The sequence below is a fragment of the Pelophylax lessonae genome (genome assembly GCF_965119305.1).
Source record: "Pelophylax lessonae genome assembly, chromosome: 6".
NCBI lineage: Eukaryota > Metazoa > Chordata > Amphibia > Anura > Ranidae > Pelophylax > Pelophylax lessonae.
In genome coordinates this window covers 157216945-157232555 of record NC_138773.1, presented here as the reverse complement: position 1 = coordinate 157232555, position 15611 = coordinate 157216945, and the positions used below count along the sequence as shown (strand labels likewise).

Below are 15611 nucleotides of genomic sequence, written 5' to 3'. Positions count from 1 at the left end.
GTGGTAATGCACAAGGTCAGTGCGCCCTTCTCTTGTTATCTGTCATCGTGTGGGCCACAGCCTTCCTGTCAGCCGGGTCCTCAAAGGCCAAGGACTCTTCAACTGGAATCATGGTTGCCTTAATCAATCTGGAAACTGGAGGGTCCACCACCGGTGGCACAGTCCACTTCTTAAGAATGGACTCCTCATAGGGGGTAACACCTAGTAAACCGCTTAGGAACCCCACGGGGTTGCTTTGGTCGTTTCCACTCTTTAGCGACAGTTCTGTCAAATAGGCAGGGAAAGTAAACACCTTTGCCGCTCTGGATTGCTTGTGAGTGCCAAAGGGTACCTTCGCCTCTATCTCAGCTTTAGCTGTGTCCTCCAACTTCAGGGTCTCATGCACAGATACAACCAGTGTATCCATCAGCGCATTTTTGTGCACGGTCGCAGACGTGGAAGCATTTGCCTCACTATCAGTATTCCAGGCACCTGGTCACAGACCCAGAGGGGGTGACCCACGTCCGCAGCAGTCAAATCAGATTAAGGATCTGATGAGACAGATGAAGGCGGGGGGAACACTTTATTATTCCAGCCGGTCGATGAAAGCGGCATCCACCCGGGACACAAGGAACTCAAGGACTGAAGTCCATGCGTGGATGGATAGTTGGGACCCAGAGGGCCCCGAAGCCTCAGAGAGGGAATCAGGTGGGGAAATGTGCTCTAAAGACTCCATGAGTTACCAGGGGGACCCCACAAAATAGTGTAACACTGCTTGGGGACAACCCCCACTGAGCTGGCAGCACCACTCTGTCGCCAAGCACAAGGCACAGAGCGATCCTCAGAAGGGAGTGAGAGGACCCCACCAGACTCACCACCCACTGACAGGCACCTGCAAGCACCAGGAGAATCTGCATTACAAAGTGCAGTGATCAGGAAGCTAAATAATCAAGGAGTCAGCACCAGGGGATAAGGAGGGGCTACCACCGGCGAAATCGCCGCCCACAAGCAAATGGCTGTCGGACTACACAAACATGGCAGTGGTGTATAGGAATACACAGGCTACAACAAAATGGTGGCACTACGAGGCATACAGGGACCCAGAATTGGGAGACCAGGCCTTAGGTCTGATCCAGGCAGGTTGGGGGGCCCTGGCAGGAGCATTCAGTGGAGCAGGTTATAAAAGATATTTAAAGAAAGGAGAATTAACTGCGCTATAGGTAAATGGCAAATATTAGCAGCAACTTCAAGTGTGACCACACCCTAAAAAGTAATATATAAAGTAAGTCGCGCTGAATGAGGTGAACAAATCAATGTCCAAAAACAAAACAAAAATAATATGAATTAAGTCCCAGTGCAAAAAAGTCCTAGTGAGAATGGATAATCTCCAAATTGATGTGACTAATGAAATCCACACTTTAGGAATCCAGAAACTAATAGGTGATGCGCTTACCGGACAAACAAATAATTGCAGAGATAAATCACGAAGGAGTGAACTTGATTGTAGAAGACACATGTGATGAACTCCCAAGAAATGAAGTTATAAAATCATGGAAAAAAAGAGAACGCCATAGCATAATACCACAACAATAAATTATTCCTTAAACTTCCTAAAGGGCAGTTTCAAAGATTATGCAGGAACTTCACAAGGAAGGTGGATTATGACCAGCAGGATATGGAATTGTCGAAGGAGTTCCATCAGAAAGGGTATTCGTGTACTTTGGTCCAGGAGGCCTTTGAAAGGTTTCAGGGAGCTTTAACTTCCACAAGTAAAAGTCAAGTACCCCCCCAGAGTGGTGTTCGATTCATACCCAACTACAATAGCGCCTATAGATGCATCTCGAGAATTATGAGGAAATAATGGCTTATTCTCAAAATGGACCCCAAACTAGGCCCAATTCTTTCATCTGTGCCAGAGGTCACATTTGGGGAGGCAGGTACCATAAAAAATATCATTGCACCCAGTAGGATCAAACTAAAGTCTGATAAAAGACCTATGGACATATGTTGCTATTTCAATGATGGAGTAGGCACTTTTTAGCGCAAAAAGAGCTTGCCTCACACATGCCAATTTATAAAACATAGGCAATCTTCCGTTAGTGATGGGGCGGGTAATAATTTTCAAAGTAAATATTTTATAACCTGCTCCACTGAATATGTAATTTACAAGCGGACATGCCTCTGTAACTTGTCTTATGTGGGACGTACCAAACAAACCCTTCGGAAACGAATAGGGGACCATTGTCGCCTCATTACTAGTGGTTGCGACAAGCACAGCGTTCAAAGACATTTTAAAATTCACCACAAGAACATTAAAGATCTGTTTGTGCCATCGAGCATATACCCGAGTGGTCTTTGATGGCTAACAAAAGGTGTTCCCTGTTATGCAAAAGGGAAACCTTGTGGATTACAAGTTCTCAAGTTTGACTCCCAATGGGTTAAATGAGGAGCTAGATGTGTACATCATGCGAGTTTCGTTTGCCTAGTTTTTTTTTTCTCCCCTGAGAGTCCCCCTTTTAATTGAGTAATGTATTTTTAATTCATGTTTAAAGCTCTTCACAATGTAATTTTAACATGGATGAAGGAAGTGATTTACCTTTAAGAGAACCCTTATTCTCTTAACAATTGTCTATATTTTCTTACTGGCTGTCCACAGCACATAACCAGATGAAGGGCCACGCCCGAAATGTGTAGTCATGGTGACAGCTTTGTAATGAACGGCCAGGCTTTGGATCCATCATTCCCGTTTGATCTTTTTCACTATACGGGGAGCATGGCTTCAGCTGTCCAGTCGGACCCAATCCTGGCCTCCCTGCCTGCTGATCACAGTGTGGTTCGGGGGGCCACCGCGGCGGCCTCCAAGACATCGCATTGAGCCAAGCGGGACACACAGCCTAGAAAGTACAGCTGCTCTCCCCTTTCTGTTTTTTATCACCATTTCCCGCTCATTGGGACACACCACGAAGACACAGATCATCCCACTGTGGAGACAGGTCGGTCTTCCTGGGCAGATCACTTCCTGACTTCCATTCAGTGTTTGGGTTTCTGATGTGAGTAGTCCTACGGTGTACATTGTTCAGGCTGATGGTTCGTGAACAATTGTTTTTTTTTTTTTGCTATATGTTGCCTAAAGCCGTTCACAGCTTCTTTGGAACACTTATTTCTATTTGACTTGAAATAAATCTTTTATCTTTATCATCCACGGTGACTGTTTCCATTCTGTGGAACTACAAATACAACCCAATTATAACAGCCAGCAAGTGTGAGCACATGTACTATGTTTGGGCTGGACATACTCACATTGCCCAGTGCTCCACATAGAGGTTCTTCTGTTTGTTCCAGTATGCTAAAGAAACTGTGCTTTGGATCTATGTGTTTTGATGGCATATATATATATATATATATATACACACATACACACACACACATACATATACACACACACATACATATATACACACACATACATATATAAACACACACATACATATATACACACACATACATATATACACACATACATATACACACACTAATATATATCTATTGCTCTACACACAGCGGGTAACAAAAGTATTGAACGTGTCAACATAGTTTAGTCAACATAAGTTACATTTCTGAACTTGTTTTGGTTTCTTTGCATCGATTGCATGGGCTGTTAGACTCATCATTGACTGTGGAAACTTCACATAGGACCTCATACAACTTTGATTCAGTGCCTATCCACTCTTTCTCCAGACTCTGGGTCCTTCCTTTCAAAATGAAATGCAAAATTTTCCACACTCCGTGATGATTTGGGCAGCCACATCATCTGCTGGTGTTGGTCCACTGTGTTTTATGAAGTCCAAAGTCAGCGCAGCCCTCTACCTGAAAATTAGAACATTTTAGGCTTCCCTCTGCTGACCAGCTTTATGGAGATGCTGATTTCATTTCCCAGAAGGACTTGGCACCTGCCCACACTGCCAAAAGTACCAATACCTGGTTTAATGATCATGGTATCACTGTGTTTGATTAGCCAGCAAACTCGCCTGACCTAAACCCCATAGAGAAAATGTGGGGTATATTGTCAAGAGGAAGACACCAGACCCAACGATGCAGACAATCGAAGGGCTGCTATCAAAGCAACCTGGGCTCCCATAACACCTCATCAGTGCCACAGGCTGATAACATCCATGCCACGCCGCAATTCAGAGATTGTTTTTGAGGATATTGTTCATGTGTCATTACGGTGCTTTGCATCTTTGTGGTGCTGAGGACACTAGGCAAGGAGGGGGATTAGGTGGTAGATTTAGAGTGGTATATAAAGGAGATGAGTTATTGGCTATTTTGGAGCCCATATTCAATAATGCATTCAACATTTACAGGCCACTGGAGACATGTACAAGGTAGGTACATTTTGATGGCAGACTAGGAGTTTTTTTTTTTTTTTTGTGCAAGTTTTCTTGATTATGGAATTGGCAATAATAGCATGTACAGTTGACACACACACACGCACACAGTACCGCATGGTGGAGGGTCTTTGTAAGTTTGGGGCTGCATTTTTGCAAATGGGGATTTGACCAGGATCAATGGTGCCCTCAATGCTGAGGAATAAAGACAGATACTTATCCATCCAAGTATATAATCCGGAAGACATGTGATTGGCTTCAAATAGATTCTGCAGCAGGACAAGATCCCAAAACACACAACCAATGTTATTAAGAATTATCTGAAGCATAAAGAACAAGGAGTCCCGAAAAAGTTATGGTATGGCCCCCACAGAGCCCCAATCTCAACATCAAGTCTGTCTGGGTTTACATGAAAAAGCAGAATGATTTGAGGCAGCCTACATCCACAGAATATCTGTGACTAGTTCTCCACAATGTTTAGAATCTACCTTCCGAGTTCCCCTAAAAAACGGTGTGCAAGTGTGCCTAGAAGAATTGATGCTGATTTAAAAGGCAAAAGGGTAGTCACAAATATTTGTCTTAAATTTTTCCTCTGCTCGCTCAATTTGCATAGATATAGATAGAGAGATATAGCAAACACACACACACATCATAGGTTGAACTGGATGGACTGATGTCTTTTTTCAACCTCACTAACTAGAACTATGTAACTATATATATATATATATATATATATATAGATAGATAGATAGAGAGATACAGTGGGTACGGAAAGTATTCAGACATGCAGCCATTTGCTAAAATCATTTAAGTTCATTCTTCTTCCTCATGAATGTACACACAGCTCCCCATATATCTCTGGAGAGACCTAAAAATGGCTGTCCACCAACGTTTACCATCCAACTTGACAGAACTGGGGAGGATCTGCAAGGAGGAATGGCAGAGGATCCCCAAATCCAGGTGTTAAAGACTTGTTGCATCTTTCCCAAAAAGACTCCTGGCTGTATTAGATCAAAAGGGGGCTTCTACTAAATACTGAGCAAAGGGTCTGAATACTTAGGACCATGTGATATTTCAGTTTTTCTTTTTTAATAAATCTGCAACAATGTCAACAATTCTGTGTTTTTCTGTCAGTATGGGGTGCTATGTGTACATTCATGAGGAAGAAGAATGAACTTAAATGATTTTAGCAAATGGCTGCAATATAACAAAGAGTGAAAAATTTAAGGGGGTCTGAATACTTTCCGTACCCACTGTGTGTATATATGAGAGATATATTATCTATCTATAGATATAGAGATATATAGAGAAATATATATATATATTAGGGCTGAACTGATCGTGCAGCAGGGGTGGGCGATATTCGCATCGCCGAGGATGCGATATTAATTAGGCAGGGAGAAGTCGGCGGGGGGAGGACTCACAGTTCTCACAGTTTAGCGCCAGCAGCAGGGGGAAGTTGGTCGGGACTCGGACTCACAGTTCAGCGCCAGCGGTGAGCAGCGCGCCGTGAGTAGCTGCACAGCTAACCAATCACGCGTGCCTGCATTGGTTCGCTCTGTGCCGCTACTCATGGCGCGATTGGTTCGCTGTGCCGCCGGTCAAGAGAACTAGCTGCAGGGCGGCAGACTCCACTTAACGTCTGGGCTGAAGTCTGGACAGATGATTGTCGAGTCAGGCTGAGCTCTTCTATCAGCTCCTCTCCTACCACCACTGTGAGTCCCGACAGAGTGACTGTGCCTAAGCCAGATTGTCATCCACAGTACACTGACTGTCACTGTGTGTCAATAGTGCTGCCTGATAAATATATACCATTATTAACCCTGGCCAGCCCTGGCTGTATCTGACTGCAATTATAATAAGAAGGCGGCTGTGCTGCTGCCCTCATTGCAATACTCCATGTCCATGATTTCCATCCCAGCATTCCTACAGTAACATTAACCCTGGCTGTCCCAGTGCAGTATAACACAATCAGAAGAAGGCTGCTGCAATACTCATCCCATCCCTACAGTAACATTAACCCTGGCTGTCCCAGCCGGTAATGGTTGACTTTAGCCTGGATTGACGGCTCTCTCAATATCGCAATATACTTTTTTCCAACATCGCGCAGCCCATATATATATATATATATATATATATACACACACACACACACACACACACACACATCTATATCGCTCTCTAGCTACACACACTTCTATACATGCACAGATATATTCTATTATACACTGCTCTTGATGAAGCAAGTCATTTGGAATGGGAAATGTGTTGAGAAGCTCCTCTATCAACCAGGTTGATAAGAGTTGACTCCATGTATTTAGTTATCAGACCTAACTTCGTCTGATGTTTAGGAACTATGTAGTAGAGAATTATGTGATGTGCAGGATCATGAAAAAACCATATGCATTCAAACACCATAAATATTGTATTTACTGTTTTTAAATTGTAAGTATTTCATACTTGAAATAAAAAAAGTTTTAAATATGTTTATGTATGGTCAAGAACAGTATGTTAAACGTCTCCCATAAAAAGTTCCGTTATGTGTTTTTTTTTTTTTTTTAAATTTTGCTTTAAATGGTTTGAATCGACCCTCTAACTGCCAAGTTTGCTGGACAGTTTGGTCTGTTAAAGTTGAAAAACAGACTTGCTGGCCTGATCACCAGGTAATAAATGCTACTGTGTTAATGCTACTGTAAGACTGCATCATGTGTAATTTTTTTTATTTTGGCCAATTACACTAATCTACGAGGATGCTTTCATTTATTGCAGACTACTGGCAATCCTGTCAACTTCTAGTTAAGATTTTGTAGTAGTAAGCAATAGTATAGGACAGTAATGGTGAGTAGTGGCACTCCAGATTTTTTTTTAACTACATTTCCCATGATTCTCACGTAGAGTGCATGAGTATCATGGGAAAAGTAGTTCCAAAACATCTGGGGTGCCAAGGTTCGCCATCACTGGTAAAAGATGTAAACAAAACTATGACATACTTTGCACTCGCTGATGGCAAAAAAAACAGAAGAAGTGTATGATGGCATGCTTAAATAATATTGTATATGCATGCCCTTTCTAGGCTTTAAACAGAATACTTACTAAGCTTGGATTCCCTGATGTAAACCAGCATGTACGCATTTGTACAGTGCCGTACAGACAAGTCATCATCATGGCCTCCATAATTATGCTCAATAGCCTCTTCTTTTGTACATCTTGAAACTACATCGTCATCAAATTTACACCACTGGAGGGAAGAAAGAAAACAGAAAAAAAAAAAAAGGTAAAAGCATTTTAAACGATAAACCATGATCTAAGTAATGGAGAGGAGCTCAGAAACCATGCTGTAGCAGTAGCAAATAAATTACAACAGCAGATCATGACACCTATTTAGGTAATACAATCATCTTCCAAATTAAGCAGTGAAACGGTATGGCTCTATTGATTACTACAAAAACAATTGCTTCACTAAATAAATGGGAACAGTTCTAGCAAACTTTTTCTGAACATTTTAGGTGTTCTGATCATTGTTGAAGTCACAGCTGCAAAGTTAACCTCAGGAACATTGTTTAAACGAAGATGTTTAAAAAAAAAAAAAAAGAAAATAGTTCACAAGTGAAACTAATAATTCATAACATTTTCCATTCCCATGGTGCCTCAAAAAATGTTAAAAGTGGCAGTAAAGAAGGGGCAAGCCTCACTTCACTAGGTCGCATCACAGACACAATTGCATAGCAAAGAACTAGTTTTTCCATTATTTTTTTTTGCACTTCCCCAGTGACAGTAGTTTGGATGACAAGAAGCCTAAAAATGCAGCTGTTACTGCCCTTTATTTGGAGAAACAATGCCAGCCAGCAGATAAAATAGACATATCCTATGACCAATGCCTCCACCACTACTTCACAGCCCAAGTAGGAGCATGGGAAGAGATAAAGCCCTGGGCAAGTTGGGGGACTGAGGAGAAGAATTTAGATTAGCAAGCAGACAATGAGATTAGTCTATGAAAACATTGATGCAGATCAAAATTATTGACAACACACTATATACATTGCTACTTAAATTACAATAACAGATATGTTGTGGCCTGTGTATGACAATGTGATTGTCATCAAATCAGAATCATTAGTTCTAGTTCGATTCCACTGCCACTATTTTGGGCACAATATAAAAAGATGAGTAAGCAGCTGCAGATTTTTTTTTCTTCTTCTAGAGATTACTAGTTGTCTAGACTTCAGCTTTAAACATTCAAGTTCATTGGTGGAAAAAGTAAACCAAACCTGTAGATCTAATAACCAACACCTTATTTGCATGGGTAGCAGTAAAAACAGGCAGTTGAGCTATGGTTTTACCAATTCTGATTGCCCACCTAAAGGATAATACGCAGCTGCTCAAGGTCTTGGAATACACATGCTGCGACAAAGCCAAGCTGAAAAAGCAGTATTCACATTAAAAATACCTCAAGGCCCAATTTTAAAAAAAAAAAAACGTGAGGGGAGGCCCCGCTGAATGCCAGGCAGAGCTGCTCTATCGATCGCCCTCTGAAATGTGGATTACTTTTTTTTTTTCTTTTTTAGAGGAGTGAAAGAATGAGACAGATGCAAGTCCCAATGGCCATTCTATTGTTAAATTATTTCAGCAACTGTTAAGCAGACCTGCAACATTTTAGGTGGTTGTCTGGCTCAATTTTGACGACAAACCTAATTGTTAAATCAAACCGCTCACAATGTTAATGAAGTTTCTTTAAACTATTATATCAGGGCATTTCCATACTTTAGGATGGACAATCACTTTTAAATAAGAATTTCCCAATTAAAAGTTACTATTTTGTAAAGCATACTGACTTGCTCCTAAATTTAGTTGCTGGCTATTACATTGACCTTTTTAAATGAGTACTTTTAGGCTAGTTTCACAGTGCTGCAATGAGATTTTGATCGGATTTTCAGTGTGTTGATGCAGTGCTATCTAGATAAGTTCAGCATATTTTATGGGCCAAAGCTGCACTGGAATCACAAAGTAGTACAAGAATCCTTTCCAAAAATCACTCTGTGCTGAGTAGCATTAATAGTGAACGAATGCAACTGAAAACATGTAGTTTGAATTATCATGTGATTCGGTGCATCAAGTTGCATCTGAAATTGCACTACAGTGAACCAGGCCTTTGTTATACGACATACAAAAAGATAACCACCCCAATTTATAACTAGCCTTTGCAGTAAGGTGCACAAGGGCAATGCACATCACAAAAAAGTTACTCCGCATTCTTACTAGCTAGCCTGCAAAAAAAAAAAAAAACATATGGGATTTTTGTACTTACCGTAAAATCCATTTCTCTTTTGTTTGACGGACACAGCGCTCCATAAATCATAACTAGTGGGTTATTTTGCCTCTTCCAGGAGTAGGACAAGGCAAAACAAAAAACACCTGGCTATGCCCGTGGGCCGTCCTCAGCTGGTTTATAACCACCCCCCCCCCCCCCCTCTCTGCTCTAGGTAATCAGTTTAGTAGCAAGCAGTATTAGAAGTATAAAAATTAGGAGTAGGCTCTAGGTGTAACCCACTCACCCAGCGCTCAATATATCCAATAGTAATCCCTCTTGAGGGAACTCTAAGAGTAAGATTCACTCCGAGGTCGCCCCGAAGTGGTACAGGACCCTTTTTCTAAGTCGGAGCGACTTGTGTCGCTCCTATTAGAACGGGTCCTGTAGCAGTCAATGGACTGCGAGGGAGCGCGACCGTCAGGCTGACAAGTCGCGCTAGTGTGGACCGGGTCTAAGAGGGAGTAAAGCTGCTGCTATAAATACAAAACTAATAATCACAAAGGTGTATTCAAAAGGTAATCATACCACTTGTACATAAAACCAAAGAATACACTAGCAGCACTGGTATATCATAAAGATACACTGATTAAAATAAATGACATAACACACGTGTGATGAGATAAAAATCGGATAAATTCCTTGGTACAAGAATTGCTGTTAACGATAGAAATTCTTCATGCACACAGTCCAAAAGAAAATTGGGATACAAGTGTTAAGAGGATAATTAGATCATCCACAATCGTGCATACGACATGTAGAAAGCCTCCACCTCACCGCTGTGCACGCCCTATGGTAATACACTTACCAGAGGCAGCTTATTCTTAAGCCTGTATCAATCAATTTGAAGATGACCTTTTCCTCAAACTACTGGAACTCTGGAATGGACAGACTCCTCTCAATATGGGAAAGAACCCACTCAGCATTGCCAGGTGTACATGAAAATATATGACGAGATACACGAATAAAACGCGTTTTCTCTAGACTCCGTGTAGTGAGCTTTCTTGTACAGGACCGCGCTCTGGTAAATTGAGGCTGGATTACAGAGCTGGATTCCATGGATATACAGGATAAGCTATTATAACTGCCAATGTGTATTGGCTGTCTAGAAAGTGTATAAAGGTGGAGGATTGTTGCACTTCTGGTGACAGAGTGGAGGTGTTTTTTCTGCATATAGGGCCATTCATTTACAGTACTTTTACTTTTCTGAGGTAGCACTATGATTTTTTTTTTTTTGGTCCGTACTTGTTTATTTACACGTTTGTGCACTGCATTTTACGTTTATCAACACACTGAGCACTTAAGCACTTTAGGATTGCGGTTTTGCATTATGCTTTGATTACTGCATTTATGTATTCATGCCACTTTCGCACCTTATTAGGGTTACAGTGCTGCACTTTGAGTCAAGTATACAATCCTTATTAACTCAAAACAAAACACTCTTTTGCTCCCAGCCACTTCCATTTTTATTTTTTGCTGCAGTAATCTGACTGTAAGACCCCGTTCAGACTGCGGCGACACGACTTGGTGGGGCGACCTGTGAAGTCGCGGCGCACAGCGTGCACCCCGACCTCAGCGTGACTTGCAGGGACTTCATATAATTGAAGTCAATGCAAGTCGCCTCAAGGTCGCCCCAAAGTAGTACAGGACCCTTTTTCTAAGTCGGAGCAACTCGTGTCGCTCCTATTACAACGGGTCCTGTACTATTCAATGGCGAGCGACCCACCGCGACTTGTCAGGCGAACAAGTCGCCTGACAAGTCGCGCTAGTGTGAATGGGGCCTTACAGGATGGCTAAACGTATTTTCCATGGTCCCGCTGTAGGTAGGAATGTAGCCACTCTATCTTGCTTAGTCATGAGATGTGCATTGCTTGTTACAAACAAAAAGAATTGAGGGGAATAATGAGGTTCGGGAGGACAAGGAGGATGTACAAGGAGTCTAAAAAATACAATAACTACTTTATATAAAAAAATAAAAATAAATAAATAAAAAGATTACAAGTCTATTAAGTAGTGGATGCGTGTAAAACATTTTTGGAGAATAAGGATAGTTTAGTTTTACCAAGTTTCCTTGAAGATGTCCTCTAGACCAGTGGTCCTCAACCCTGGTCCTCAGGGCCCACTAACAGGCCAGGTTTGCAAGATAACTGAAATACATCCCAGGCGATATAATTTGCTGCTCAGTGATTGCAGTACTCTAGTCTGCATCTCATCTAGGTAATACTTAAAATCTGGCCTGTTAGTGGGCCCTGAGGACCAGAGTTGAGGACCACTGCTCTAGACCATATTGTAAAAAGTCTAAAGCAGACCATTTAAGAAAATGTATATTTAGAAGCCACAACCCTGATGAAAGGTGAGATCTTGTCCCTAAATAGTTTTGGTTACCGCTGTTTTTTTTATTATACCACTATCAATAGAGGATTATGGACTTTTAAGATGATCTTATGGAGCACCGTCTTTAAAATTCATTGTACACCTCTCAATTGGGTGAACTCAATCTTGTGGGATACTCCCCACTTTATGCATCCAAAGTCATCAGGTTTCACTTCCATTCGCCAGCATCTTGCACATATAATTGGATAATAAAAGAAAGAAAGCACTGACCACAGTGTTCACAGACACTAAAAAGGGTCATCATGGCAGTACAGAAGGTTTAAAAAGTATTTGCCATCCAAGCTATTCCTCCATTGTCAGAGTGAGAAATTGAAAAAGCTGTCCTACCAAGAAACATTCAATTTTAATCAAAGTACACTGCTACCTGATAAGGTAAATGAGAAGCTAGATATTTACACCTATTCAATACCCTTTATAGTACTACTACATTTCACCAATAGACATGGGGGATCCCTTGCATTTTTTACACAAATTGTTAATACATTTATACAGTATCTCACAAAAATGAGTACACCCCTCACATTTTTGTAAATATTTTACTATATCTTTTCGTGTGACAACACTGAAGAAATGACACTTTGCTACAATGTAAAGTAGTGAGTGTACTGTGACATACTGAAGTCAAGAATGATCCCCTACCTTCTGAGACTGGGTCACAGGGCAGTATTCCAACATGATAATGAACCCAAACATAACTCCAAGATGACCACTGCCTTGCTAAAGAACCTGAGGGTAAAGGTGATGGACTGCCCAAGCAGGTTTCCAGAACTAAACCCTATTGAGCAATCCGTGGGGCATCCTCAAATGGAAGACGGAGGAGCACAAGGTCTCAAACATCCACCAGCTCTGTGATGTCATCATGGAGGAGTGGAAGAGGACTCCAGTGGCAACCTGTGAAACTCTGGTGAACTCCATGCCCAAGAGGGTTAAGGCAGTGCTGGAAAGTAAAAGTGGCCACACAAAATAGTAATACTTTGGGCCCAATTTTGCAATGTCCAGTTAAAGGTGTACTCACTTTTGATGCCAGCGGTTTAGACATTAATGGCTGTGTTGAGTTATTTAGAGGGGACAGCAAATGTACACTGTTATACAAGCTGTACACTCACTACTTTACATTGTAGCAAAGTGTCATTTCTTCAGTGTTGTCAAATGAAAATAGGTTCCCATTTAAGGAATCTGACCCAATCTGTCACTGTTTGACAGATTACAGTCACTGTCAACACAGAAATAGAGGACCAAATCAGCCAGTTCATACCAGGACATAAGTAGGGATTCTAGCTGTCGAGTCCAAAGAATCCTTGAAAAAAGTAAGTATGCCTTCTATTGGGCTAGCAGTTTGCGAGTTAGGGTGGGCTACTGGTGGATCTACAGCAACATATCTGTTTAACGAACAACCCCTCAAGGGGAGGTCCAACATGCTTAGTTTGGGCCCAGGATACCTATATTCACACAGAGGAAAACCCTGAATAGGGGGTGTAGTGGGAAGGCCTATGCAGTTGTAGGAGCTCTAAAAGGCCCCAAGGCCAAATAAAGAAGGCAAATCCTTCAAATGCTGGGTCGTACACACTGCAGAACAGGTTCAGAACAGTCACTTAAAATTAGGATGTGCAAACAGGAAATAGGGATGCTTTTAGGATAGTCTCTTCAGAAAAACTGTAGGAACACTGAATCAGATTGTCACAGCAACCTGAGGCCCTGCCTTTTCTAAAGAGCCGGAAAGGTCAGAGATGGACACTGTAGGGGAGAATGCTCCAGCACGTGCACAGCCTCTGCAGTTCTTATCCACAGTGAGGGAGGCCCCAAAAATCCTGAGTGGACAGAGGTGCCTGATGAAGAGGAAGGCAACTCACACAACCCTGTAACTATAGAGCAAGCTGGATTTTAGACTGACTGTCTTTCTTCTTAAAGGATACCAAGCACATAAAACTTGAACCATTTGGGGAGTATGGGCTGGGGTCACTTGACAAACCACCACTAGGTGGCCAGCGGAAGATTCTGGATAACTGCTTCATTTAGCAATACAAATCAGATTGGTTTGTGTTTGCCTAGATATCATGTACCTTAAAATCTAAGGACTCTCAATGGCAGACCCAAATAAAAGCTGTACAAGTGGTGGCCATTTGACTTCAATGCGTAGACAGCAGCTTAAGGTAGAACCTCATCCCACAAACTATAGTAGCAAGTCTCATCTGTCCTGAACTGTAGAGCTTTGGTAGGATTATGCCTGTGGTAAATTTGCTGTCTCAAGGCTCATACCTGTGATAAACTGAAAACACTAATTCCTGTCCCACAAAAAAAGAAAAAAAATGAGGATACAGAGTGGGGCAGGGCTTCCTATACACTAATGTAACAATCCCATTTTAGGTAGGTGAATTATTTAGGTTAAAAGAAATCTGTCAGTCAGCAAGCAAAACACTTGTTTCAGCAACCAATAGAAGTCACTTTCCATATTAGTCTCATGGCAGTGAACTTCAATTCATAAATCGGAGAACTTCACTCTCCTATTACAAAAAAAAAACAAAAAACGGAATTTTTGTAAAATCTTACCTGTAAAATTCCTTTCTCTGAGTCCTCCGACAGTCGCCGCCTCTTCATATTCGTCACATATGGGGGTATTAGACTTTGCTCCGAAGCTTTTAACATATCCCACCCTCAAGGGGTGGTCCCCTCAGTCAATACCCTCCTACTTCCTGCAACCATATCTCAGTTTTAGTGGAATAGCAGTAGAGTATACAACCAAACCCCAAAAGAGGGGCGGGGGCGGCGACTGTCGGAATTTTTGTAAAATCTTACCTGTAAAATTCCTTTCTCTGAGTCCTCCGTTTTCTCTTACGTCCTCCGACAGTCGCCGCCTCTTCATATTCGTCACATATGGGGACGTCCCAAAGCAGTGCAAACATGAGGGGTGGGAAACGCATCCGCGCCGAAAGGCAACGCAGTCTCCGCATCAAAGAAAGGAACCTTACCAAAGGAAGGAACCCAGCTGGGCAACAGGAAAAAAAACAGGTGCTCAACAGGAGCAACAACCCAGGAAAAGACAAATAACCAGGGGATAAAAAACTTATCCCAACAGCCAGTGGTCCCCACAAGGGACCCTAGGGAATCGCCGCACTAAGAACCTTGCGGCCAAAGGAAGCATCCGCCGATGCCTGAACATCTACTTTGTAGAATTTTGTGAAAGTGTGCACGGTCGACCAAGTCGCCGCCTTACACACCTGGGCTACAGAAGCCCCATGACGACAGGCCCAAGACGTACTCAGAGATCTAGTAGAGTGCGCCTTCACAGGCACAGGGGGAACCTTCCCCTGCAAAGCATAGGCCTGTTCAATGGTCTGCCTGATTCATTTGGCGATGGTAGAGGCGGACGCCGCCATGCCCTTCCGAGGACCCTCTGGAAGAACAAACAAGGAATCCGTCTTTCGAAAAGACTCAGTCGATTTAAGATAAACCCTTATCGCCCGAACAACATCCAAAGAATGTAATCTCACCTCCTTTGGATGTTTAGGCTTCGCGCACAGTGAAGGCAAGACAATATCCTCATTAAG

The 15611-nt window shown here is 42.2% G+C and overlaps 1 protein-coding gene across 5 annotated transcripts in view; it reads right to left on the bottom strand.

The window, feature by feature from the left end:
* The window catches only part of USP7 (ubiquitin specific peptidase 7), a 666343-nt gene that overhangs the window by 320692 nt on the left and 330040 nt on the right, over positions 1 to 15611 (bottom strand). For all 5 annotated transcript variants that reach the window (XM_082260831.1, XM_082260832.1, XM_082260833.1 and 2 more), the window contains one exon: positions 7461 to 7605. In XM_082260831.1, coding sequence (XP_082116957.1) covers positions 7461 to 7605 — 145 coding nt within the window. The remainder of the gene's footprint in view (positions 1 to 7460; positions 7606 to 15611) is intronic.